At 52.1% G+C, this 27,571-nt stretch overlaps 1 protein-coding gene across 3 annotated transcripts; it reads right to left on the bottom strand.

The window, feature by feature from the left end:
- Positions 1 to 1,162: 1,162 nt before the first annotated feature.
- On the bottom strand, positions 1,163 to 27,413 carry LOC100384641 (uncharacterized). Of its 3 annotated transcripts, XM_008675072.4 has the most exons (12): positions 27,138 to 27,413; positions 26,755 to 27,001; positions 25,713 to 25,860; positions 25,127 to 25,231; positions 24,889 to 25,046; positions 24,336 to 24,498; positions 24,026 to 24,162; positions 22,979 to 23,669; positions 22,719 to 22,831; positions 2,439 to 2,694; positions 2,255 to 2,266; positions 1,584 to 2,162 (listed from the first exon to the last, which is right to left on the bottom strand). In XM_008675072.4, the coding sequence occupies exons 1-12, from the start codon at positions 27,259 to 27,261 to the stop codon at positions 2,061 to 2,063; spliced, it is 2,256 nt and encodes a 751-aa protein (XP_008673294.1). In that variant the 5' UTR covers positions 27,262 to 27,413; the 3' UTR covers positions 1,584 to 2,060. The 3 variants fall into 3 exon arrangements, with proteins under 3 accessions (XP_008673292.1, XP_008673294.1, NP_001349346.1); XM_008675070.4 differs by having other exon boundaries at positions 1,163 to 2,266; NM_001362417.1 differs by having other exon boundaries at positions 1,618 to 2,266; positions 22,979 to 23,666; positions 27,138 to 27,325.
- Positions 27,414 to 27,571: the final 158 nt, after the last annotated feature.

Genomic DNA, 27,571 nt, shown 5'->3' with positions numbered 1-27,571 from the left:
CACAACTTACCTTTTACTTGTGATATCCAACTATTCAGGTGCTTCCCCATATTTGGGCTTCATATTCTTCGTCACCTCGCTTCTACTCATAGTAATACATACAAATAAGCAAATAATGGATATAAATAACATTACAACAAACATGGAAACAAACTGCATATAATATTCTACGCGTCGCTACTAGATCGTGGATTCGAGAACCACTAAAATCAAAGTTAAAACACGATAGACATGGATTTCTAATCTTTAGAATTATTTTTTGCTTAAAAATCCGATTTCAGATTTGTTTATGTAATTTATAAAACCCTCAAACGATAGCTCATATTTCATAAAAGACCAGAGTGGACTCTGTTAAAAACAAGACCTAGATTTAATTCTCTTTCAATATAAATGGACGACGGACGACGGGTTAATTTCATACTCTTCGGGGGCTCTTTAGCAAACAACGGTCAGCGAAGGGGTACGGGTCCATCATAGCAATCCGATCAAATTTAGACGCTCGAGATTAGATCCATATTAATCTGAACCGGTACGCACTTAGGATCGTCGATCCTGGGATCTACGACCCAAAAGTCGTCCACACCATTGCTCTCATCTCATCCACTCGTGACCGAGCAGACAGTGCGGATTTAAACTATTGAACCAATATCTTCTCTTTCTATTTGGACCGTATGATCATGGATCGACGATCAACATGCCTTCACCCTCCTCCGATGGCCAGTAGCGGCGGCGCCTTCACCTGCGGTAGCGACACCGCCAGAGCAACTCCAATCCGGTGCCCCGACATCTCTCTCTTCCCCAATCGCCGCTACTCACGATATATGGAATGATGAACACCATGGGGTGGTTTTACGGGTGATCGTGTCGTAGAGGTTCCTAGCCATGATGCGAAGCGGCCGACGACGACGGAAATCACCCTGACGAGTAATTCCCAGGTTCCAAGCAGAGGAAATTGCTCGGAGAAACTGGACCCGCATGGTATTAGGTCAGCTGAAGGGCAAGGTGGGACACGTGGGAATCGGCCCATGCACCATTCTCTCTCTCCCCCCTTTCTATTTTATTTCCTATTTCTGGTTCTAGATTTTGAATTTAATTTCAATGCTTTCAAATCTGAGTTGAGTTTTTAAACTATAAAATAAATGCACAAAAAATAACTCCAGCATGATATTAAATTCTATTTAGTATTTATTTAAGGGAACATGTCTCAATAATAAAACACATACTAATATAAACTCTAATATTAATTGTCAAAGAACAAAAGAGCTACCTAAACTTCTTAAAATTATATTTTAGGGTTTACATATGTAATGCTTAGGGCCGGTACTGGCATGACACGGCTAAGAGGCACATTTGTCGTGCCATGTTCTTACCGTGCCGTGCCAATCAGTCCTCCTAGTGCCATGCTGAGCGGTCATATGCGAGACCCCGAATGTGTTTGCTGCTGTCCTTTGGGAATCAACGGCCGTTCGCTGTACACGGACAGGATGCCATCAACGCACTTAAGCAGGTTTCTAGGTGCAGGATATCTCATTAGCTTTCTCTGCAGCCTGAACTGAAACCACGTCCCAGATCACTTGTCTGTCTAGGCACATCCGCTGATATATATTCCCCGATCCTGCAGCGTTCCAAACGGATTATGAATACATGCATCTGTCAACTTGACATTCCTAACTGTCAGACCAACGATCCAAGACCGTGAATTGGACCCAAAATTCTTACTTGACATCCCTAACTGCCAGACCAACGATCCAAGACAGCGAATTGGACCCAAAATTCTCTCCTAAGTTCTCGTCTACGCTAGTTATCTTCACTACGACGTAAATGGAACATTACTCTGCAAAATCCACCAATTGGTACGATCTATACCTAATCTGCCCTCTCGAGTAATCTATACAAGTTTAACTGTACACAAGTTTACAGCAAGATGCCCTCAAAGCTGCACGGATCAACTGCTGATGCCATTCTTTGAGGAGACATAACCGCTCCCACGTTGGACATTCTGGGGTTCTGCTTGCCCCGAAACTTCTGCCGGGAGTGTCTTGGGGCTGCTTTCAGCGCCTTCATATGGCAACACGACCACAGGGGCAGCATGTATTGATTCCCACCGTTCCTTCACGAAGTTCATGAAGGCTCTCACCGTTTCCCTCCGGAATTCTAGCTCCCTTGTGAAAAGATCACATGTAAAGAATGCAAGAACATATTTGAAAGGAAACACAAGAAGGACGGCTGAGGATGCTAGGAGAACAAACGCGACCTGTGTTGTCACCTGTCAAAAGACCAACAAATACTTAGGGGGGGTATATCGAGGTATCCATTAACCGACAGCTTATTAATAAAAGAACGTATCCTATGCACAAGATTACCTTCGTGCACGTATACACAAAGTCAATCTTTAAGATAGTGCACGTATACGCACCAACACAATCATTTTATCTTACCTCAGGTTGGCCAGCTAGAAGGATCGTGCGGATCTTCAGCAGGGAGACATTCAGATTCTGGAGATAATTTTCCACTGAGGCCATTGCCTCTTTAAGGGCTAGGATCTTCTGAATTGTGTTTGAAGGTGATTGATCCCTAATCGTCACTTTACCAAAAGATCTACCTAACCGGCCTTGTTCTTTCAGTCCTTTGACAGCAAGCATGGAAAGGGCCATCGTCATCAAGGTGAAAGGAAATACATAAGAAAGCATGTTCCTGTAAGTTAAAGTAAGCATAGATGTAAAAAAGAACGATCCCAATCTTAAAAGGCCTGGCAGCATAGTTGGAGGAAACAGACATAGAATATGCGGAAATATGATTCACTCTGAACATTTTTAACCAACAAAAACTCATCTCCACGTATCTATCATAAGAACATTAAGAAAGACAAATGATTTCATTGCATTCCAGGACGTAATTTGGAGAGATTGTGATGTATTGCACTGAAGATAGGTTACATAGCCTAACCCTAATAGACCACTTAGGCCAGGCTCTAGGCCCAAGTCACATAACAGTTTAACACCCCCCGCAGTTGAAACTCTAGTCATGATAGATGTTGAGACTGAGTGAAATCGACAAAGTGCAAAGTCATGGAGGACTCGAACATCCCTGATGGTGACACACTCACAAATGAAGAGATCAATCTCGACAATCGACATGCTTCGTGCGCAGGTGTTGGACAGGGTTCATGGAGAGGTAAACTGCACTGACATTATCGCAACAAACAAGGATACTCCTGGTGAGGGGGCTGTGAAGTTCTTGTAGGAGCTAGCGGAGCTAGAACACCTCATCCACACTATTCGCCACTCACAATATTCAGCCTCGACGCTCAAGCGGGAGACCATAGGCTGCCGCTTCAATGACCAGGAGATGAGTTTACCCCTAAGGAATACAACGTAGCCACAAGTGGACTTACGTGTGTCCAGCCAACCGGTCCAGTCAGCATCGGTGGAGGACGAGCTCGGTCGGCGAGGACCGCCGGAGAAGAAGGTCATAGTCAAGAGTGCCTCGAAGGTATACCGTTTCACAGCAGTAAGATGCAGCTCCCAAGAATCATGCATGTGGAGGCATGCCAACTGAACAACACAGGAGATATCCGACCTGATGAAGGTGAAGTATTGAAGCCCCCATCCCCCCGCAATGGTGAAGGTGATGTACTGAAGGGCTAAGGCTTCGATAGACAATGGGGTTACTAACTGAAGCACTGGTGCCTGAGAAAACATTCGCCTAAGCATCCACTGGAGTAGCACAAAGCTTACAGTCCATAATGCCAGCACGCTCAAGTATGTATAGAGTATACTATCGCTATTGAAGGAACAATGTTCGGGGCAGTGCTCAACTGCAATGCCAAAGAAATGGTGAAGCTGACCAGATTCTTCATAGCGAACTCCTGTTGCATTGCTGAAATAGTGTGCTACAAGATGGTCATACAAGAGCAGTGGCGGAGCCAGCTTGGAACACAAGCCTGGGCACAGTCTTAGAACGACGGCGAACGACACCCGGCGTGGCAGGGCGGCATGTCATGCTTCCCATTTCTAAACATCTTTCTCTTCTTGTGCTGTTGCGCCATTGACCCACTGTGCGTGTCTTGGCGTTGTGGTCGTATGTTCCCCGTATATCAGATCAATACCCTTGATATTATTTATTATAGAATATCACAAAAAATTAATGTCGTCAAATCTAACAAATGCAATTGCAAATGTCAGGTCAACGATTTAAACCTAACCAATATCCATCAAGGGTTTAAACCTGATACGAACCAAGCGGCCCAAATTGTCCAGTCACAACCAAAAAGCCCAAAAACGTAAATGAACCGCATCAACGAATCGTGGCCACCCAATCTGTTCAACCCTACCCTACTGTGAGGCCAGTACCGAATTAGTTAATTGTGACGTCCCTCACCTCGCCGCTTCAAAAAATCTATCGTTCCTCGCCACGCAGCTAGCACTAGCATCGAAGTAGCGAGGCATGTGGACGGGCCAATCAAGTCAGTGGAGAGAAGTTGGTGAGCGCTGCACGACGTGATGACTGGGGCGAAACGGTGAAGGACGGCATGGTCGACCGCGGTAAGAAGTGCTTCATTTTTTCAGGCGGTCAACGGCAGAGCCTGGGCACGTGCCCAGGCTCGCCGGGCTCTGGCTCCGCCACTGTACAAGAGGCGACAAGAACAATATCATCGCTATAGAGGAGGTAGACAATGTCATTGCGTCTCCAATAAATGAACAACAAGGTGTCCGACTTAGCCTCGGTGAAACCTAACGAGAGCAAAAACGAAGCAAACCGGCTATACCAAGCACAGGGTGCTTGCTTCAGATCATACAGCGAACCATGTAGGAATGAGCCGAGTCGATGAAACCGGACGACTAATTGCAATACACGACCTCAGTCAAGGTGCCATGGAGAAAGACATTCTTGACATCCAACCGATGGACCAACCAAGACTACGAGAGGGCCAGCAACAAAACTGTGCTGACAGTAGACAACTTCACCACAAGACTAAAAGTCCCATCGTAGTTCATATCGAGACGCTGAGTCAAACCTGAAGGACCCATTGGGCCTTGTACTTATCCAATGATTTGTCGCCCTTCCTCTTGTGAGTCCAGACCCACTACCCACTTGCCAATCACCATGTGACCGCCAGATAAACACGACACCAAGCCCCAGTAATGATTGACAAGGAGAGCCTCGTACTCTTCCTCTATAGCGTGGTGCCGATAAGGATCGACGAAGGCATGATGGACAAATGATAGTATGGGGGAGACCAGTGGTGAAGTCGAGGGAAGTATGAGGTCAACACCTCGAAGGATCCCAACAGCCTGTCGAGTCATCATTGGATGGACATGACGAGGTTCATGATGAAGTAGAGAAGGATGTACATTGACGGCTTGACCGAAGAGCAGATCAGGGCACCTTCTTGTGCACGACGCTGATAGACATGCACCAGTGTGGCGAAGCAAATCAAGGCATGAGTTGGCACACGTAGCTCAGCCAAAGATGGTGATCAAGCGTGAGGTGCAACAAGGGACATTGGGGCCGCATAAAATGCAGTATGGGAGGTTGGGGCCGCAAGCGGCGTAGAAGGGGACGTTGGGGCCGTGCGTGGCACGATCAATCGTTCCAAGGACGTGAGTGGCGTGGTCAGAGGCACCGAGAAGAACCCTACATGGAGAAAAGAAGTGGTGGCTATCTGGAGGGCGCCATGGTGCCAATCTCAAGAAAGGAAACCACCTCTTGGACGAGGTTGGAGGGAGAAGTGGAGAAGGGAATACTGACTCGTTGAAAGTGAGGGGTCGAGAGATCAATAGGCGGTGGGTGAAAACATCGAGACATGGGTATCCCTTAGGACCAGGGGAGTTATAGGTGTACATTTGGGTCGGGCCTGATGGGCTAGCCCGAAGCACGAAAAAAGCACGACCCAGGCATGGCATGACCCGAAACATTTTTGTGTCGGGCCGGCACAACACAATATATTGGGCCGGATTTGGGCCGAGGTCGCGGCCCATGGGCGGGCACGAGCACGACTCGTTTAAGGCAGACACGAAATGGCCCATATAGAAGCACGAAAAGGTCCATATATTTATTAAAACCACATTTCATTCCACACTTTCATGTACTTGATAAATAACACAAAGCTAGAGATGATGCTAGTTAGATATTTTTTGTAGCTTTGAATTAGAGTATGTGAACATTAGATAATGAACTGAACTTACGAACTACGTATATAGCTGATTATACTCTTTTTCCTTCTAACAAAATGATTATACTTGATAAAGAACACAAAGTTAGAGACGATGCTAGTTATACTCTTTTATTTGTTTTATTAAATCTGTTTTGAATTTTGGGCTCTGATGTGAATTTTGGGCCCTGATGTGAATTTTAGGCCAAAAATTGAATTTCGGGCTGTCCGAAATGAGCCTGACACGTTTAAGCAATTACGTGACAAGTCGTGGGCCGGCCCGGTCCAGCTCGAAATTTAAACGGATCGGGCCTTTTTGGGCTTGGGCCGGGCCGGGTGGCCTGAATGTACACCTATAAGGGGAGTACCCAAGAAAGATACAATGGGTCGAGAGATGCAAGTTTTTAAGGTTTTGTGGCAGAAAGGTTAGGATAGCAGGTGCATCCAAAGATAAGGAAGTGCTCGTAAGCAGGAGTGGTGGCAAACAACGCGAAGTGAAAGGTGGGAGCACTGATCGTCTTGGTGGGAAGGTGATTAATTAGGTGGCCGTGTGAAGACTTTCAACCCAGTAGAGAGTAGGGACATGTTGAAAAGAACAGAGATCACATAATGTTGTTAGTGGTGCGAATCATGTGCTCAGCCTTGTAGATCTGGGGAGAGGTGTACGAGCAAGACATCCGAAACTGAACACAGTGGAGAAGGACGAAGGCACGCGACGAAGTGTTATCAAACTCTCCTATTTACTGTTGCACCGAACAACATTGATAATGCTACTGAATTGATTGGAAACCCAAGAGAATAAGTGAGAAAGGGTGGTAGATGTGTCCAATGATTTCAAGTCGTCCGACTAGTCGCGATTAATCGCGATTAGTCGGGCTGGTCGCCTGTTTGTACTCGACTAGCTGGACGACTCGATTAGCCTGTCTAGTCGTCCGACTAGTCGTCGATTAGGGCGACTAATCGCCCGATTAATAATTTCTGGTCACCACGACTAGGGTTTTAGTATTGGGCTATTTTTAGCCCATCTATATGATCTTTTAGCCTGGCCTCTCCTTTGCCAATATGCAGCCGCCAAAACCCAGTCTAGTCTGTGCCTCCTCTCTTTTGCCCAACGTCCAGCACCGGTGGTTGCGCCCCAGATCTCCAGCACCGGCACTACGCCCCAGATCTCCAGCACCGGCGGCTGCTCACCCGCGCCCCCTGTTGTCTTGCTCCATTCAACGGCGCCTGCTCCCCTCTGTCTGCTTGGCTGCTTGCCTGCTCTAGTCTAGATACCGGTTGCGCCCCTCTGGTTGCTTGGCTGCTCGCCTGCCAGTCCAAATACCGGTTGCGCCCCTCAGCCTGCTTGGCTGCTCGCCTGCTCTAGTCTAGATACCAGTGGCTACTCCAACACCATTGACAAGATGAGCTCGTCATCTCAAGGTTCCTCCTGCTCCCCCCTTCTCCCCTTCTCTGGAGTTCTGCCAGTGCGGAACTAGTGGATGATTGCTGTAATCCTAAGCCAGTGATGAGTAGTGACTTGTACCTATATCTGTGTTTCCAAACTGCTATTTTGTTTATGCTAACTGTTTGTTCTAATTTATATAATGTATATAGGTATATTTATATATGTATATACCTATATAAGTATAACTACTAGTCTAAAAGGTCTAGGATGACCAGGAACCGACTAGGGGTCGACTAGTCGCCCTGGTCGTCCCTAATCGCGATTAGTCGTCTGGTCGGTCCCAGGGATCGACCAGGCGAATTGCAATCATTGGATGTGTCAGACTTCAAACGCAAAGGAGAAGTCCACGATGATGGAATAAGTTTTGAGCATCTAGAGGACAACAATCACTTTTGACTGTTCTCTGTAGTCCTTTAGCATCTAGAGGACAACTTGACTGTTCTCTATAGTCTCTTTAGCATCTAGAGGACAGCAGTCGCTTTTTGACTGTCCTCTGTAGTCGCTTTAGCATCTAGAGGACAACAGTCGCTTTTGACTGTCCTCTGTAGTCTCTTTAGCATCTAGAGGACAATCCTGTTGTGTAGTGTGTGTGAGAAAGTGTGGTAGTGCAGCCTCTAGGGCTATAAATATGGGTCTCCAACCCTTAGATGGGTATGGCATTGTGTAGTGTTTGAGGAAATAAACAGAAAATTGCCCCAACTCATAGTGTCATCCTCTTGATGAGAATTAGAGTCCCTCTACTTACAATTGGTATCGGAGCCAAACTATCCTGCAGCCTAAACATCTCGTGCTCATCTCCTTCCCGCGCCTCTCCCCACACTCAGTCGGCAGCAAGAGCTCCAACTGTTCCTTCCTCCCCTGCTCAGACGAGCAGCCTTTCGTCTGAGACAGCCTCTTCCACCCGCAGCGACCCCTCACTAGCCCACCATGTCCCTACGCTCGGCCACTTCGAGTGTGCGGCGCCAGCAGGAGGCCGAGGTCGCCGCGGCACAAGAACGCGAGCGAGCAGCAGCGGCGGCGAGGGCAGCACGGTTGGCGGCGGCGGAACTGGCAGCGGCGAGAGCGGAAGTAGAAGCAGCGGAGGCAGCGGATGCTGCACGTGCGGCGGCAACAGAGCTCGAGGTTCTGCGCGGCAGTAGAGCTGGCAGCTCTGCTTCTGTCGACGACAACACCGACGAAGAGCTCAGGCTGGCGAGGGAAGCAGCGCGAGAGCAGGCGGCACAGTGGGCAGCCGCGCATCCCCATGGGGGCGCGAGTGGCGGCAGCCCGGATAGGCGTCGACGCGCTGACGGCGCTCCAGGCGGGAGCGCACGCGGCGGCAGCCCAGACGGGCGTAGACGCGCCGGCGGTGCTCCCGGCGGCGGCGACCGAGTCGACGGAGATCGCGGCCTCTACAGGCGGCGCGGTTCTCCCTCCCCGGATCGGTACCATGGTCGCTGCATGGCCCAAGCCATTGTCAGGGACATCGGTCCCGGGGGTGGGTGGCCTACCCTCACCAAGACCAACTACGTCGAGTGGGCCGCGGTGATGAGGGTACGGCTCCAGGTTCGCCACATGTGGGAAGCAGTTCGTTACGACGACGTCGACTACCACGAGGATCGGCGGGCGCTGGATGCCCTCATTGCTGCAGTCCCGCCTGAGATGCAGTTTTCGCTTTCCCAGAAGCGGACTGCCAAGGAGGCCTGGGACGCCATCGCTGCGACCCGCATCGGCAGCGATCGTGCCCGCAAGACCACACTGCAGGCACTTCGCAAGGAGTGGGAGAACCTGGCCTTCAAGCCAGGTGAGGATGTTGATGACTTTGCTCTCCGCCTCAACACTCTGTTGCAGAAGATGGTGCAGTTCGGCGACGACACCTACGATGAGGAGAGAGCTGTTGAGAAGCTCTTCCGTTGCATCCCCGAGAAGTACAGGCAGATTGCTCGCTCGATCGAGTCTCTGCTAGACCTCTCCACGATGACGATCGAAGAGGCGATTGGTCGCCTCAAAGTGGTCGACGGCGACGAACCACAGGCTCTCTCTGGGCCTATCACTATCGGCGGGAAGCTACATCTCACTCGGGAGCAATGGGAGGCCTGCCAGGGTGACAAGAAGAAGGGGGAGTCCTCCTCGACACGAGGCCGCAAACGCGGCAAGCCGCGCAAGGCGCGTGGAGGCGCCCAGGCCGGGGCGCGAGGACATGCTGAGGGTGGTGCACGTGGAGGTGCCCAAGGCGGCGCTGTCGGCAACAAGAAGCCGGCACGAGACGACGGCTGCCACAACTGCGGCAAGCTTGGCCACTGGGCCAGGGATTGTCGGCAGCCACGACGTGGCCAGGCCAACGTCGCACAGGCGGAGGCGGATGAGGAGGCCCTGCTCCTGGCACATGCAAGCATCGAGCCATCTCCAGCGGCACCGGCCGCAGCGGCACTACTCCACCTTGATGAGTCGAAAGCACGCGCTTTCCTCGGCGACGGCTCCAACAAGAACATGATCGAAGGATGGTGCCTCGACACCGGCGCCACTCATCACATGACCGGCCGACGGGAGTTCTTCACCGAGCTTGACTCTAGCGTCCGAGGCTCCGTCAAGTTTGGGGACGCCTCCGGCGTAGAGATCAAGGGCGCCGGGTCAGTCATCTTCACCGCCGCGTCTGGTGAGGATAGGCTGCTCACCGGAGTCTACTACATCACCGCGTTGAGGAACTCTATCATCAGCTTGGGACAGCTGGATGAGAACGGTTCGCGCGTGGTGGTCGAGCACGGAGTCATGAGGATCTGGGATCCCTCTCGTCGCCTTCTTGCCAAGGTACGCAGGAGTCCAAATCGGCTATACATCCTCAATGTGAAGGTGGCACAACCTTGCTGTCTTGCTGCTCGTCGAGACGACGGGGCGTGGCAGTGGCACGAGCGCTTCGGGCACCTTAACTTCGAGGCCCTGAAGCGGCTCAGTGCCAAGGAGATGGTACGAGGCCTGCCGTGCCTTGACCATGTGGAGCAATTCTGCGATGTCTGCGTGTTGACAAAGCAGAGACGGCTCCCCTTTCCCCAGCAGTCGAGCTTCCGAGCCAAGGTGAGGCTTGAGCTCGTGCATGGGGACTTGTGTGGCCCGGTGACACCAGCCACACCAGGAGGACGACGCTACTTCTTGCTGCTCGTCGACGATCTCTCCCGCTACATGTGGGTGATGATCCTTGGCAGCAAGGGAGAGGCTGCGAACGCCATCAGGCGTGTGCAGGTCGCTGCGGAGGCGGAGTGCGGCCGCAAGCTGCGCGTGCTGCGCACCGACAACGGCGGCGAATTCACGGCGGCTGAGTTCGCGTCGTACTGCGCGGATGAGGGCGTTCAGCGCCACTACTCCGCGCCGTACAGCCCGCAGCAGAACGGCGTCGTCGAGCGGCGCAACCAGACGGTTGTGGGGATGGCTCGGGCTCTCCTCAAGCAGAGAGGAATGCCATCTGTCTTCTGGGGAGAGGCGGTGGTGACAGCGGTTTACATCCTCAACCGCTCGCCCACCAAGGCTCTCAACGGGATGACACCGTACGAGGCTTGGCATGGGCGCAAGTCGGCGGTCTCTCACCTACGGGTCTTCGGCTGCCTCGCGTTCACCAAGGAGCTTGGCCACATCAGCAAGCTCGACGATAGGAGCACCCCGGGGGTGTTCATTGGCTATGCGGAGGGCTCGAAGGCCTACCGCATCCTTGACCCAAGAACACAGCGTGTGCGCACGGCGCGCGACGTAGTGTTCGACGAAGGGCGAGGATGGGCGTGGGACAAGGCGGTGGACGACGGCACGACTCCGACGTACGACTTCACCATCGAGTACGTCCACTTTGAGGGAGCTGGGGGAGTAGGCAACTCTTCTCCGAGCAGGTCTACCCCAGCCCCCAAGTCTCCATCGACTCCAGCGCCAAACTCTCCAGCTTCTGCTACAACGAGCTCTTCACCACCACGCACTCCAGCCACGACTCCGGCTACAGCGAGCTCTTCGCCACCACGTACTCTAGCACCGATGGTACCCTCTCCGGGAACGTCCTCTCCGACACCAGCTCGTGTCGAGCACGACCCAGTGGAGCTCGTGACCCCTCTGTCCCGCGACGAGGAGCGCGTCGACGCGTGCTACGACGACGAGCCGTTGCGGTATCGAAGGGTGGAGGGCCTTCTCATCGACCCGTCGGTGCCAGGCCCTGCATCTCGCATTCTGGCAGGAGAGTTGCATCTTGCATGCGATGATGGTGAGCCTCGGTCTTTCGCGGAGGCCGAGAAACATGCGGCTTGGCGTGCCGCGATGCAGTCGGAGATGGACGCGGTTGAGACGAACCGCACCTGGGAGCTCGCTGATCTCCCTCATGGTCATCGCGCGATCACCCTTAAGTGGGTGTTCAAACTAAAGAGGGATGAAGCCGGCGCCATCGTCAAGCATAAGGCTCGCTTGGTGGCACGCGGTTTCTTGCAGCAGGAGGGGATCGACTTCGACGATGCCTTCGCCCCTGTAGCACGGATGGAATCCGTGCGACTCCTCCTCGCGCTGGCAGCCCTGAAGGGCTAGCATGTTCATCACATGGATGTCAAGTCGGCGTTTCTTAACGGCGACTTAAAGGAGGAGGTCTATGTACACCAGCCGCCAGGTTTTGCGATCCCTGACAAGGAGGGCAAGGTGTTGCGCCTGCGCAAGGCTCTCTACGGCTTGCGACAGGCACCAAGGGCGTGGAATGCCAAGCTGGATTCCATGCTCAAGAGGATGGGCTTCATGCCAAGCCCGCACGAGGCGGCCATCTATCGGCGGGGCAATGGAGAAAATGCCCTGCTGGTGGGTGTCTACGTCGACGACTTGGTGATCACCGGCGCCAAGGATGCAGAGGTGGCAGCGTTCAAGGAAGAGATGAAGGCCACCTTCCAAATGAGTGACCTGGGGCATCTCTCCTTCTACCTGGGGATTGAGGTGCACCAGGGAGACTCCGGGATCACACTTCGCCAGACCGCCTATGCCAGGCGCATTGTTGAGCTGGCTGGGCTCACCGACTGCAACCCAGCTCTCACTCCGATGGAGGAGAGGCTGAAGCTGAGTCACGACAGCACGACAGAGGAGGTGGATGCTACTCAGTACCGGCGTCTTGTGGGGAGCCTTCGCTACATCGTCCACACACGGCCTGACTTGGCATACTCCGTCGGCTACGTTAGTCGGTTCTTGCAGCGACCGACGACAGAGCATGAGCAGGCTGTGAAGAGGATCATCCGCTATGTTGCGGGGACTCTCGACCACGGTCTCTACTACCCGAGGTGCCCTGGGGAGGCACACCTTGTCGGGTACAGCGACAGCGACCACGCCGGCGACATCGACACTAGCAAGAGCACAAGCGAGATCCTCTTCTTCCTCGGCAAGTGCCTCATTAGCTGGCAGTCGGTCAAGCAGCAGGTGGTGGCCATGTCCAGCTGCGAGGCCGAGTACAAAGCGGCGTCCACTGCTTCGACTCAGGCGCTCTGGCTGGCTCGACTGCTCAGTGATCTCCTCGGGAGAGACACTGGAGCGGTGGAACTCAGGGTGGACAGCCAATCCGCTCTGGCATTGGCCAAGAACCTCGTGTTCCATGAACGGAGCAAGCACATCCGGCTGAGATACCACTTCATCCGAGACTGCTTGGCAGAAGGGAGCATCAAGGCGCGTTACATCAACACCAAGGATCAGCTTGCAGACCTGCTCACCAAGCCCCTTGGGAAGATCAAGTTTGTTGAGCTTTGCTCCAGGTCCGGGATGACCCAACTTTCTCACAAGACGACGCCCAAGACTTAGGGGGACAATGATGGAATAAGTCTTGAGCATCTAGAGGACAGCAATCACTTTTGACTGTCCTCTGTAGTCCTTTAGCATCTAGAGGACAGCTTGACTGTCCTCTGTAGTCTCTTTAGCATCTAGAGGACAACAGTCGCTTTTTGACTGTCCTCTGTAGTCGCTTTAGCATCTAGAGGACAACAGTCGCTTTTGACTGTCCTCTGTAGTCTCTTTAGCATCTAGAGGACAATCCTGTTGTGTAGTGTGTGTGAGAAAGTGTGGTAGTGCAGCCTCTAGGGCTATAAATATGGGTCTCCAACCCTTAGATGGGTATGGCATTGTGTAGTGTTTGAGGAAATAAACAGAAAATTGCTCCAACTCATAGTGTCATCCTCTTGATGAGAGTTAGAGTCCATCTACTTACACACGAGTAATGAGACAATCATCATGAACCACCAAATAATACTTATATCCCAAAACACTGACAAGAGGAGAGGTCCACAAAACACAGTGAATGAGATCATAAGCATGCACAGTCTAAGAGGAACTAGGGAAGGAAAGTATAACAAGACAACCTAGCTAACAGACACGACATAGATGCTCATGAGTGCACCTAGTACAAGAGATAACTGAGCTATGAGACAACTTGGACAACACGTCAGGACTAGGATGACCGAGTCGACGATACCAAGTGCTAGAGGGAGTAGCGGAAATAGTAGAAGCAGGAAGCCACAGACTATACAGGGCCTAGAGCTATCACATCAAGCGAGAAGACTCCAAGTGGCAAGATCCTTAATGGACAAGCCAAAAAGATCAAACTCCATAGAACAAGAATTATCAGTAGTAAACTAACAAACAAATAATAGATTTACATGATATTGGAGGCAACAACAACGTCCTTAAGGCGGAAACAACCAGGAAAACCGAATTGTCTGCTAAGGCAACCGGAAGAATGATATCATTTTCTGACAATGATAGAAGGGTGGGGTATGGGAGGAGTATACTAGCATCCAAAGTGGTGTCGTAGGAGGCACTGGAGTCGGACACCTAGTCTGTGACAACGGGAGGAGCCAAAGTCATCGTGCTAAACGAGTTAGCAAGCGACTATTGATCCCACCCATCAGTCCATAAAGTCCACGACCAAACTAAGTGGGTATGGTGTGGAATAAGTGAAGGCTAGTATGGTGTTGTAGGAGCCATACGAGGTGGTCCAGGACACCCAAAGTTGTTGAACATGGGCATAGTGAGGAGGGTTGACGATTGCAGTTGTTGTAGGCGTAGTGAAGAACCACCATGGCTGAGTCAGGCCACAGAGAGATGTGGCCAATCCACTGGTTGTAGAGTGATGGCAAGGGAGCATCACCCTTCCCGCTACCACCACCATAACCACCCCTCCACTGGCAGCGGCTACCACAAGCACCAGAGCCAGTAGGACGACGAGGGACTCTCGACGATGGAGCAGACAAGCATGAGAGCAAGCCCCAGGTGTTGTAGTGGATGGAGTGGTGTGGTGAGGCTTCCCACAAGAGCTGGAGTTCTAAGGTGTTGTGGTGGTGTTAAAGGGGACCTGTGCCTCCTTCGTGAACTCGAGGCTGAGATCATTGTTGACAGTGTGGAAGGAGGGAAACGGCTTGAACTGAGTAATCAGCCCCATAGATGATCGTCATGCTCATTGAGGCCTTGAAGGAGATTAAGATGAGGGTACGATCTGAAATGGGCTCGCTGAGGTCACAGGGAGTCCGCCATGCCCTTTAGGTGACAATAGTACTCGGTGATGGAGATGTCCCCGTGGATAAAGTTACAGAAGGCTACGTCGAGGTGGAGGGCGTGGGCCTCACGACTGCCGATGGAGTGCTCCTCAATGGCAACCTAGGCCTAACGAGCAATGTCCGCGGGCTTGTGGACGATGTCTTGCAACTCGACGATGATGGTGCCAAGGATCTAGGAAAGGATGATGTTGTCCATCCAGCACCAAGACGGTTGTGAGGGTGTAGCGTTGCAGGGTGAGGACGAGGTCACGCCAGAGGGCGTAAGTGGAAGTCGGGTCGAGGAGGACGAGAACCAACAACCATATGTTTTGGACACCAGCCGCCTTAACATGTAGGTTAGCGATGACAACTACTTTGTATGCCTAGAATGATGGAATAAGTCTTGAGCATCTAGAGGACAGCCTGCTTTTGACTGTCCTCTGTAGTCCTTTAGCATCTAGAGGACAGCTTGACTGTCCTCTGTAGTCTCTTTAGCATCTAGAGGACAGCAGTCGCTTTTTGACTGTCCTCTATAGTCGCTTTAGCATCTAGAGGACAATAGTCGCTTTTGACTGTCCTCTGTAGTCTCTTTAGCATCTAGAGGACAATCCTGTTGTGTAGTGTGTGTGAGAAGGTGTGGTAGTGCAGCCCCTAGGGCTATAAATATGTGTCCCCAACCCCTCTAAGGGTATGGCATTGTGTAGTGTTTGAGAAAATAAACAGAAAAATTACCCCAACTCATAGTGTCATCCTCTTGATGAGAGTTAGAGTCCCTCTACTTACAATTGGTATCAGAGCCAAACTATCCTGCACCCTAAACATCTCGTGCTCATCTCCTTCTCGCGCCTCTCCCCACACTCAGTCGGCAGCAAGAGCTCCAACTGTTCCTTCCTCCCCTGCTCAGACGAGCAGCCTTTCGTCTGAGACAGCCTCTTCCACACGCAGCGACCCCTCACTAGCCCACCATGTCCCTACGCTCGGCCACTTCGAGTGCGCGGCGCCAGCAGGAGGCCGAGGTCGCCGCGGCACAAGAACGCGAGCGAGCAGCAGCAGCGGCTGCAGCGACAGCGGCGAGGGCAGCACGGTTGGCGGCGGCGGAACTGGCAGCGGCGAGAGCGGAAGTAGAAGCAGCGGAGGCGGCGGATGCTGCACGTGCGGTGACAACAGAGCTCGAGGTTCTGCGCGGCAGTAGAGCTGGCAGCTCTGCTTCTGTCGACGACAACACCGACGAAGAGCTCAGGCTGGCGAGGGAAGCAGCGCGAGAGCAGGCGGCACAGTGGGCAGCCGCGCATCCCCATGGGGGCGCGCGTGGTGGCAGCCCGGATAGGCGCTGACGCGCTGACGGCGCTCCAGGCGGGGGCGCACGCGGCGGCAGCCCAGACGGGCGTAGACGCGCCGGCGGTGCTCCCGGCGGCGGCGACCGAGTCGACGGAGATCGCGGCCTCTACAGGCGGCGCGGTTCTCCCTCCCCGGATCGGTACCATGGTCGCCGCATGGCCCAGGCCATTGTCAGGGACATCGGTCCCGGCGGTGGGTGGCCTACCCTCACCAAGACCAACTACGTCGAGTGGGCCGCGGTGATGAGGGTACGGCTCCAGGTTCGCCACATGTGGGAAGCAGTTCGTTACGACAACGTCGACTACCACGAGGATCGGCGGGCGCTGGATGCCCTCATTGCTGCAGTCCCGCCCGAGATGCAGTTTTCGCTTTCCCAAAAGCGGACTGCCAAGGAGGCCTGGGACGCCATCGCTGCGACCCGCATCGGCAGCGATCGTGCCCGCAAGACCACACTACAGGCACTTCGCAAGGAGTGGGAGAACCTGGCCTTCAAGCCAGGTGAGGATGTTGATGACTTTGCTCTCCGCCTCAACACTCTGTTGCAGAAGATGGTGCAGTTCGGCGACGACACCTACGATGAGGAGAGAGCTGTTGAGAAGCTCTTCTGTTGCATCCCCGAGAAGTACAGGCAGATTGCTCGCTCGATCGAGTCTCTGCTAGACCTCTCCACGATGACGATCGAAGAGGCGATTGGTCGCCTCAAGGTGGTCGACGGCGACGAACCACAGGCTCTCTCTAGGCCTATCACTATCGGCGGGAAGCTACATCTCACTCGGGAGCAGTGGGAGGCCTGCCAGGATGACAAGAAGAAGGGGGAGTCCTCCTCGACACGAGGCCGCAAACGCGGCAAGCCGCGCAAGGCGCGTGGAGGCGCCCAGGCCGGGGCGCGAGGACATGCTGAGGGTGGTGCACGTGGAGGTGCCCAAGGCGGCGCCGTCGGCAACAAGAAGCCGGCACGAGACGACGGCTGTCACAACTGCGGCAAGCTTGGCCACTGGGCCAGGGACTGTCGGCAGCCACGACGTGGTCAGGCCAACGTCGCACAGGCGGAGGCGGAGGAGGAGGCCCTGCTCCTGGCACATGCAAGCATCGAGCCATCTCCAGCGGGACCGGCCGCAGCGGCACTCCTCCACCTTGATGAGTCGAAAGCACGCGCTTTCCTCGGCGACGGCTCCAACAAGGACATGATCGAAGGATGGTGCCTCGACACCGGCGCCACTCATCACATGACCGGCCGACGGGAGTTCTTCACCGAGCTTGACTCTAGCGTCCGAGGCTCCGTCAAGTTTGGGGATGCCTCCGGCGTAGAGATCAAGGGCGCCGGCTCAGTCGTCTTCACCGCCGCGTCTGGTGAGCACAGGCTGCTCACCGGAGTCTACTACATCCCCGCGTTGAGGAACTCTATCATCAGCTTGGGACAGCTGGATGAGAACGGTTCGCGCGTGGAGGTCGAGCACGGAGTCATGAGGATCTGGGATCCCTCTCGTCGCCTTCTTGCCAAGGTACGCAGGAGTCCAAATCGGCTATACATCCTCAATGTCAAGGTGGCACAACCTTGCTGCCTTGCTGCTCGTCGAGACGACGGGGCATGGCAGTGGCACGAGCGCTTCGGGCACCTTAACTTCGAGGCCCTGAAGCGGCTCAGTGCCAAGGAGATGGTACGAGGCCTGCCGTGCCTTGACCATGTGGAGCAATTCTGCGATGTCTGCGTGTTGACAAAGCAGAGACGGCTCCCCTTTCCCCAGCAGTCGAGCTTCCGAGCCAAGGAGAGGCTCGAGCTCGTGCATGGGGACTTGTGTGGCCCGGTGACACCAGCCACACCAGGAGGACGACGCTACTTCTTGCTGCTCGTCGACGATCTCTCCCGCTACATGTGGGTGATGATCCTTGGCAGCAAGGGAGAGGCTGCGAACGCCATCAGGCGTGTGCAGGTCGCTGCGGAGGCGGAGTGCGGCCGCAAGCTGCGCGTGCTGCGCACCGACAACGGCGGCGAATTCACGGCGGCTGAGTTTGCGTCGTACTGTGCGGATGAGGGCGTTCAGCGCCACTACTCCGCGCCATACAGCCCGCAGCAGAACGGCGTCGTCGAGCGGCGCAACCAGACGGTTGTGGGGATGGCTCGGGCTCTCCTCAAGCAGAGAGGAATGTCAGCTGTCTTCTGGGGAGAGGCGGTGGTGATAGCGGTTTACATCCTCAACCGCTCGCCCACCAAGGCTCTCAACGGGATGACACTGTACGAGGCTTGGCATGGGCGCAAGCCGGCGGTCTCTCACCTACGGGTCTTCGGCTGCCTCGCGTTCACCAAAGAGCTTGGCCACATCAGCAAGCTCGACGATAGGAGCACCCCAGGGGTGTTCATTGGCTACGCGGAGGGCTCGAAGGCCTACCGCATCCTTGACCCAAGAACACAGCGTGTGCGCACGGCGCGCGACGTAGTGTTCGACGAAGGGCGAGGATGGGCGTGGGACAAGGCGGTGGACGACAGCACGACTCCGACGTACGACTTCACCATCGAGTACGTCCACTTTGAGGGAGCTGGGGGAGTAGGCAACTCTTCTCCGAGTAGGTCTACCCCAGCCCCCAAGTCTCCACCGACTCCAGCGCCACACTCTCCAGCTCCTGCTACACCGAGCTCTTCACCACCACGCACTCCAGCCACGACTCCGGCTACAGCGAGCTCTTCGCCACCACGTACTCCAGCACCGACGGTACCCTCTCCGGGAACGTCCTCTCTGACACCAGCTCGTGTCGAGCACGACCCGGTGGAGCTCGTGACCCCTCTGTCCCGCGACGAGGAGCGCGTCGACGCGTGCTACGACGGTGAGCCGTTGCGGTATCGAAGGGTGGAGGGCCTTCTCATCGACCCGTCGGTGCCAGGCCCTGCATCTCGCATTCTGGCAGGAGAGTTGCATCTTGCATGCGACGATGGTGAGCCTCGGTCTTTCGCGGAGGCCGAGAAACATGCGGCTTGGCGTGCCGCGATGCAGTCAGAGATGGACGCGGTTGAGACGAACCGCACTTGGGAGCTCGCTGATCTCCCTCATGGTCATCGCGCGATCACCCTTAAGTGGGTGTTCAAACTGAAGAGGGATGAAGCCGGCGCCATCGTCAAGCATAAGGCTCGCTTGGTGGCACGCGGTTTCTTGCAACAGGAGGGGATCGACTTCGACGATGCCTTCGCCCCTGTAGCACGGATGGAATTCGTGCGACTCCTTGCGCTGGCAGCCCTGAAGGGCTGGCATGTTCATCACATGGATGTCAAGTCGGCGTTTCTTAACGGCGACTTAAAGGAGGAGGTCTATGTACACCAGCCGCCAGGTTTTGCGATCCCTGGCAAGGAGGGCAAGGTGTTGCGCCTACGCAAGGCTCTCTATGGCCTGCGACAGGCACCGAGGGCGTGGAATGCCAAGCTGGATTCCACGCTCAAAGGAATGGGTTTCACGCCAAGCCCGCACGAGGCGGCCATCTATCGGCGGGGCAATGGAGGAAGTGCCCTGCTGGTGGGTGTCTACGTCGACGACTTGGTGATCACCGGCGCCAAGGATGTAGAGGTGGCAGCGTTCAAGGAAGAGATGAAGGCCACCTTCCAAATGAGTGACCTGGGGCATCTCTCCTTCTACCTGGGGATTGAGGTGCACCAGGGAGACTCCGGGATCACACTTCGCCAGACCGCCTACGCCAAGCGCATTGTTGAGCTGGCTGGGCTCACCGACTGCAACCCAGCTCCCACTCCGATGGAGGAGAGGCTGAAGCTGAGTCGCGACAGCACGACAGAGGAGGTGGATGCTACTCAGTACCGGCGTCTTGTGGGGAGCCTTCGCTACCTCGTCCACACACGGCCTGACTTGGCATACTCCGTCGGCTACGTTAGTCGGTTCTTGCAGCGACCGACAACAGAGCATGAGCAGGCTGTGAAGAGGATCATCCGCTATGTTGCGGGGACTCTCGACCACGGTCTCTACTACCCGAGGTGCCCTGGGGAGGCACACCTTGTCGGGTACAGCGACAGCGACCACGCCGGCGACATCGACACTAGCAAGAGCACAAGCGGGATCCTCTTCTTCCTCGGCAAGTGCCTCATTAGCTGGCAGTCGGTCAAGCAGCAGGTGGTGGCCATGTCCAGCTGCGAGGCCGAGTACATAGCGGCGTCCACTGCTTCGACTCAGGCTCTCTGGCTGGCTCGACTGCTCGGTGATCTCCTCGGGAGAGACACTGGAGCGGTGGAACTCAGGGTGGACAGTCAGTCCGCTCTGGCATTGGCCAAGAACCCCGTGTTCCATGAACGGAGCAAGCACATCCGGCTGAGATACCACTTCATCCAAGATTGCTTGGCAGAAGGGAGCATCAAGGCGCGCTACATCAACACCAAGGATCAGCTTGCAGACCTGCTCACCAAGCCCCTTGGAAAAAATCAAGTTTGTTGAGCTTTGCTCCAGGTCCGGGATGACCCAACTTTCTCACAAGACGACGCCCAAGACTTAGGGGGAGAATGATGGAATAAGTCTTGAGCATCTAGAGGACAGCCTGCTTTTGACTGTCCTTTGTAGTCCTTTAGCATCTAGAGGACAGCTTGACTGTCCTCTGTAGTCTCTTTAGCATCTAGAGGACAGCAGACGCTTTTTGACTGTCCTCTGTAGGCCCTTTAGCATCTAGAGGACAATAGTCGCTTTTGACTGTCCTCTGTAGTCTCTTTAGCATCTAGAGGACAATCCTGTTGTGTAGTGTGTGTGAGAAGGTGTGGTAGTGCAGCCCCTAGGGCTATAAATATGTGTCCCCAACCCCTCTAAGGGTATGGCATTGTGTAGTGTTTGAGAAAATAAACAGAAAAATTACCCCAACTCATAGTGTCATCCTCTTGATGAGAGTTAGAGTCCCTCTACTTACATAGAAAACCTCAATATCATTAAATTCGGGGAAGGAGTCAGAGACCACAACACCCTCAAGCTTTTGATCGGCCTCCGCAAGCTGGTGAGCAAGAACATCGGTGGTGGCACACTCTTGCTCCAAAGCGAGAGAAGTAGCCCGCTCATGCTCCCAAGCAATGGCAACGACAAACTTGGCGGCGACACTAGCAGCAACAACATCGTCGAGGGGATAGTGGCCCACAGCGGCACTGGGAAGGGCACCATCGCACCAGAGAAGAACGGAAGAAGGGAGATACAACGGGAGTACGGGGAAAGAAGTTGCGCCTAGGCCAGCTGTGCCCGCATTCGCGACGGGACTGGCTAGGGTGTCGTCTTCGATAGCGGCGACGCACGCCTCGACGACATCTGTGCCCATGGGAGCAGCAGCGTGCACCTCAGCCCCGCTCGCACACACCTATGCTCGCGGCGACGACTGTGCCTAAACCCGTGTGCGCACACCCACGACTCCCACGATAGCGGCCCTTAGCAGTGTGCCAACAGAAGAGGGGATGGGGAGGCGACGACAATGGAGGAGGGAAGCATGCCGACCATGGTGGCGTCAGCGGTTACAAGGCTCCAAGAAGAGGCTCAGGATACCATGAAAGGAGAGATTGTGATTGTATGCAATGCAGAACATAGGTTACATATCCTAACCCAAATGAGCCTCTTGGGCCGGGCTCTAGACCCGTCACATAACAACCTAACAAGAATGACTAACAAAGCAAGTGCATGATTGTCTTAAATCAATATTTAAGCGAAAGGACCTCTAGCTGAGTTGGTTAGGTGGTATGAATAGCACTTCTCAGGTCCTGAGTTTGACTCTTAGTGGGGGAGGCTAGGGTTAAAAAAATCTCCTCATTTGTCCCACGCTAAAGCACAGGTCTAAGGTTCGGCCCCGATCGTGGTCGTTCTTGTTAGAGTGGACGCACTAACCAGTTCAACCCAAAAGCTTAAACCGATGAGAGAAGGTAGACAATCCACTTATACACTTCAACACCCCCACTCATGTGCAGCTAGAGAGAAAGACACAAACATGTAAATAAATGAGTGGAGGCACAAATAAAGCCTCTGACAGGATTTGAACTTGAGACCTCTGGCTTTGATACCATGTTAGAGTGAACACATTAACCAGTTCAACTCAAAAGCTTAAGCTGATGAAAGAAGGTAGCCAATCTACTTATACACTTCAACAGTTCTCACATGGACCATAATGCCGCTATGTATGGGTGGAGCGGGAGTTTTCTCGACATGTGTGAGAAGGTATTCTTAATACAATGCACGTGCAAGTCGAGTTTTTAAATCAATATTTAATAGAGTGGATCAATATTCGACTTCTCAGGGTGACTAAGGAAGAAATAACTCATAGAAAAGTAGCTTACCTGAAAATAACAGTATGAACCAATAGTAGAAAACAAAATGTTGAACGTGGATTTTCCCAGCGTTGCAGTTTCTTGAAATTTTCAGCCACTATTGCAAAAGGAAGCATAAGCTCCTGATTTGAGAAAAAAGGATAAATGTTAAAAATGAAGCATAAGGTTCTGATACAACAACATGACAAAGATGTTAGATATGTTAAGGATATTCTTAAAAAATATAATATGGTTTTCATACTCCATGAAACTAGGTGAAAATCAAATACCTTGAAGAGGTCAATGTTACTTGGAATACCTTCGATTGTAGCAGCAACTATTGTCGCTTGTGTCCTTTCAACTACTTTGCTCTTCTCTTTACAGTCAACCATTGCCTTTTCTACAAGGTTTTTATCAGCTACAACTAAAGATTTACTCAATATTATACCATACTTGACAGAAGAATTTCTCCAAAAATTGGCTGAGTGGCTAGATGTCCAGCTGGGGGACGTCATCCACTTGCGCAAGTACACGCTGCCATCTATGTCGTAAACATGTGTGCGACCGCTAGATGGGTCCTCTGAAGATCTATGCCACTGAGTTGATCTATGATTTGCAGATCTGGCTTTTGTAGTCAGAGGCCCACCCCAAAAGTTCACTGCTAGGGTCTGAAGAACAACATCACCAAATGGTGCGTTGGACAGGTAAGAGAACTGCACTAGCTTAGCTGGATCTTCATATAATCTCCGTATGAACTGCAGAGACTGGAGCCTTGCAATACTGTTCGCTGCACTACTAACAGCTCTTTTCTTCCCTTTGTACGCACCATACACATTATGTATTGCTGGATCATCACCACCTGGACCATATTCACGAATGAATCTATAAACTGAAATAATTTCACTGATGAAGGCGAGCCACACATCTCGTCTCATCTCCCCACTGAAATCAACAAACTCCAATGTCCATTCATCTGACCTGCTAGTAGTAAACCAGTTACCTTCAGAGTTGAGATCATACTAAAAACATGATATCATAACAACAATCTGCAGAAGTTGCAGTAAATGATTAAAGTGATTGCAACTTCTGCATTCATGGGATTGCTCAAATGAATACACGATAATGATAAATATGTTTTCCTGTACAGATACTGTCTATGACTTACAAGTACCAAAAACTAGACCAGTCAAATAGTTAATATGATGCAAATGCAATGTCTCTATGCATGTAGCAGCGATCACTAGGCACAGGCTGGAGCTCTAGAATTAGACTATCAAACTACATGTGCATGGAAAATTGACATTCCAGTAGTAGTGAATGATCAACGGGTTACTTACATTGAACCAGAAGAAACTGAGACAGCAGAGTCAAATAGTTTGGATCCAAATGGTCCAACTTTCGTCTTTTCAGCCCTTGAATTCTGATTTGTAAGGTCAAGCCTCATTGGTTTCTTGGTACCTGACAGTCCAATGGCCTGCCAGTATCAATAGAAATATAAAGAAATTGAGGTTGAGGTCCTCTCATGCTCACGAATTCTCAAAATTGCATGTTGCCAAGTAGGGAACAGGTAGAAAACTATGTGATCAAAGAAATGCCAGTACGGAGCATCAGCCCAAACATGTAGACATTTCAGGTCCAGAGACCTACCTCAAAATACAGCGCCTTGTCCGTCAAGGTAAGGTTTCCTGGCCATGCGGTATTTTCCTCCCATTTTAGAACAGGTCTTTTTTTACTAGAGCCAATGCATAAGACTTTCTCATCATACAAAAAATTATCTCCCGTTTGATGTGTTTGCCTGCCATGATGAACCCTATTCGAATGTACTTGGTTATTAATGAAAGGAACTCCAATATTCACTTATTCCGCACAAAAGTTCAACATGAATATAGATAAGAGACTAACTCATATTGCAATCATGTCAGGTGGTGGAGCTGTAAAAAAATTGCACCATAATCTTATCTTGCGAAAAATTAAATAAGCATAATATGCTGATGTGACGACATCATGACAAAGTCATAAGCACCGACATATAATAATTTCTGCATATCAAGATCTCCTCTTGCCTAAGTTACAGGAGAAGTTAATGTGGATGTGAAGAAATGATTTGCATGATTAAGAGCCTACTTCAAATAAAATGAATCTCCTGTCATGATATATAAAAGCTCAAAATTTTCACATTAATATGATGATGCATCCTTACTTCAAAAGTTCCGCTAGATATGTTGTCCACAGATCAAATGAAAGTCCCTTTTCTGCACCAACAAGAGCCCTAAAGAGATAATGAGCTGTTGAAACATCAGCAACACCTGCAACAGCAGGAGCAATTCGGGCAAAGGCATCTTCTCCAACAAGCCTTCCCTAACATTTTAGAATATCTAACTCAAAATCCATTTTTTGCAACTCCAGTACAGAGAGAACATAGAGGAATAAGTCATCACCAATACAGAATAGTTGTCTAGCGAAGAAAGTGGACTGCTGTCTTCGTTATATGGATCTTCCCAAGCAAGCATAGTCACAAAGATAAGCTTTTGAAAGGCAAGCTCCTGTAGACAATTTGAAACAACAAGAAGTACGGTCACTTGTTGTGAACTGCGATGCACTCGCAAGATAGTCCCGGTACTTAGCCCTCCCGTAGGAGGCTCTAGGAGTAAACCAGATCTATTCTTCTTCCCCCCTCTACTAATACCCTGCCCCTCCTTATATAGAGAGGTAACCCTAACTTAATAGCTAAGCAACATAACAAACACTATCTGGCCGGCACGTGAACAGTGGCCACAGCTAACCTAGCCATAATGACATAGCTAATGGGCTAAGGCCCATAACATCACTATACAATTAACGTAGAAGCACATATACAGAAGTTAAGCGTAGTTAGACTAGTAGAGTTCAAACTCAGCAGAGAAAACATCAGAGAAGACATGGAGCATGATTATAATATGTCACAACCAAGCCTAAAGTGATTTTATTCGTAAACTCATTAGTGGAAACATGGAGCATGATTACTGGATCAGCAGCCAATTTTACCTTCAAGTTTGGATGGAAGTCAGAATTATCTTTTGCCAAGTAGCGGAAGCAGCTATACTCAACCAGGCTTCGAGCGTCATTGTGCAGATGCTCTGGAGCAAGTGATTCAAATATCCTCTGCACCTGTCTCCCCGTCAACCCATTCAACCTACCAGAAAATTATATACATAGATGGATCAAACCAAGGGAAAAACATTTCAGCTGTGGACTATTCAAAAGACCAAACTTGAAAATATGGTTCTCTGGCCGAGTTAGTTTGGTGGTCTGAGTTGCACTCCTTAGGTCCTGAGTTCGAATCCCAGTGGGGGCGCATTTCAGACTGAGGTTAAAAAAAGTCACTTGCTGGTTCCCTAGTCGTGCACACACGAGATGGACTGACCTATGGGGGTAGATCCTCGTGTAGGCTCTGGGAGAGCTCAAAGTACGAGTAAAGATCTGGTCTATAGGGGGCGGACCCTCATGTTGCACCGGGGACCAGTTTTCGTGACCTCTCTCGGTCAGGGCTCCGATTGAACTTCTTCTTAATATAACACCATGGGGGCGGTCTTTCCCCTACCAGCCGAGTTTTTTTATACATGCTGAGTTGCTTGGCTCCAACCTGCTTGGGACTAAAAGGTCTGTGCTGTGTTTTTGTTGTTATTATTGTTTGCTCTCTTAAACATGCCGAGATAATCATTTACTCAATACCCAAATGGCGCTGTAAATGCAAAATGAAGTGTGATAAATTTATAAGAGCACCAACTGGAAACAACGTGACCCAGTTTCATCTATATAAAGTATCTCTGAGACGAAAAGTGCTGACAATCAAAGCTACCTAATACTGATAATTCTTGTTAACTAGACAGCAAGACAGGGAACGATCACAGTCTACAGATTGATTTAACACCAAAGTAGCCCGCTGCTACGTGCCACGTTCACTTCAAGGACCCAGCAATTTGAAACTTACAGAAATTTTCTAATGAGCCTAGCTAATTCGGTAGTAGAATCACCATATAAGACATACCAATGCATAGATTCGCAAGCACACACTGCTTGACCCTACCTGGCGAACTGCTCGATGGAGACGACGGCGTCCAGCGAGAGCCAACCCTGGGGCACCCGCGGCTCCACGGTGACCTCTGGCACCGCAACGAACGCCTGCTCCTCCACGGTCACCTCCTTCCGCTGCTTCTTCTTCCCACCCTCGGGCTCCTCTTTGTGCCTCCCTCCCTCCCGCGCCGCGCGCCCCGCGTCGGCGATCGCGCCCCGCGCCAGAGACATCCAAGACCGCACTCGCTCCCGCACCGCATCTGCGAGGAACAGGAACCACGCGGTGGCCGCGGGGATCAGCGAGGGAAAACAGAAACATCCGACCGAGCACCTCCGGGTGGGCTGGGGCTGGGGCTGGGGCTGGGCTAGAGGACTAGCTAACGGGGAGGTGTTCACCTGTGTCGACGTCGGGGATCTTCCACTGGGAGTTGAAGGCGATGACAGGGCGGGCGCGACGCCCGCGGGCGGTGACGCGCCGGCGCGGGATGGGCAGGAACCCAGGGGGCTGGAGCTGCAGCATGGCGCTCAATCGAGTGCGGTTAGTGGTGGGGAGCAGCGTGTCGTGAACCTTCCCTCGATTTCATTGGGTCCGTGGTTGTTTGTTTATGTTTCGCTTACTGTTCGCCAGTTCGGGACGAGGGGAGAGGGTCAGAGAGACGATGGGAAGAGAGAAGGACGAAACATGTGGCTACTGATTTGGGTTTTAAGGAGCGTGTGGGCCCATCCACGAGATGGGAAATGGCCCATTTGGGAAGGGTCATGGGCCAGAAGCTTCTGAAGCTGTTTTTCATCTTCTCTTAAAATGGGTATTTTTGAACGTGAGCTGAGAT

Source organism: Zea mays, chromosome 3 (assembly GCF_902167145.1).
Source record: "Zea mays cultivar B73 chromosome 3, Zm-B73-REFERENCE-NAM-5.0, whole genome shotgun sequence".
NCBI classification, from domain to species: domain Eukaryota; kingdom Viridiplantae; phylum Streptophyta; class Magnoliopsida; order Poales; family Poaceae; genus Zea; species Zea mays.
The sequence above is the reverse complement of the archived record's forward strand: the minus strand, read 5'-3'. Positions and strand labels throughout refer to the sequence as shown.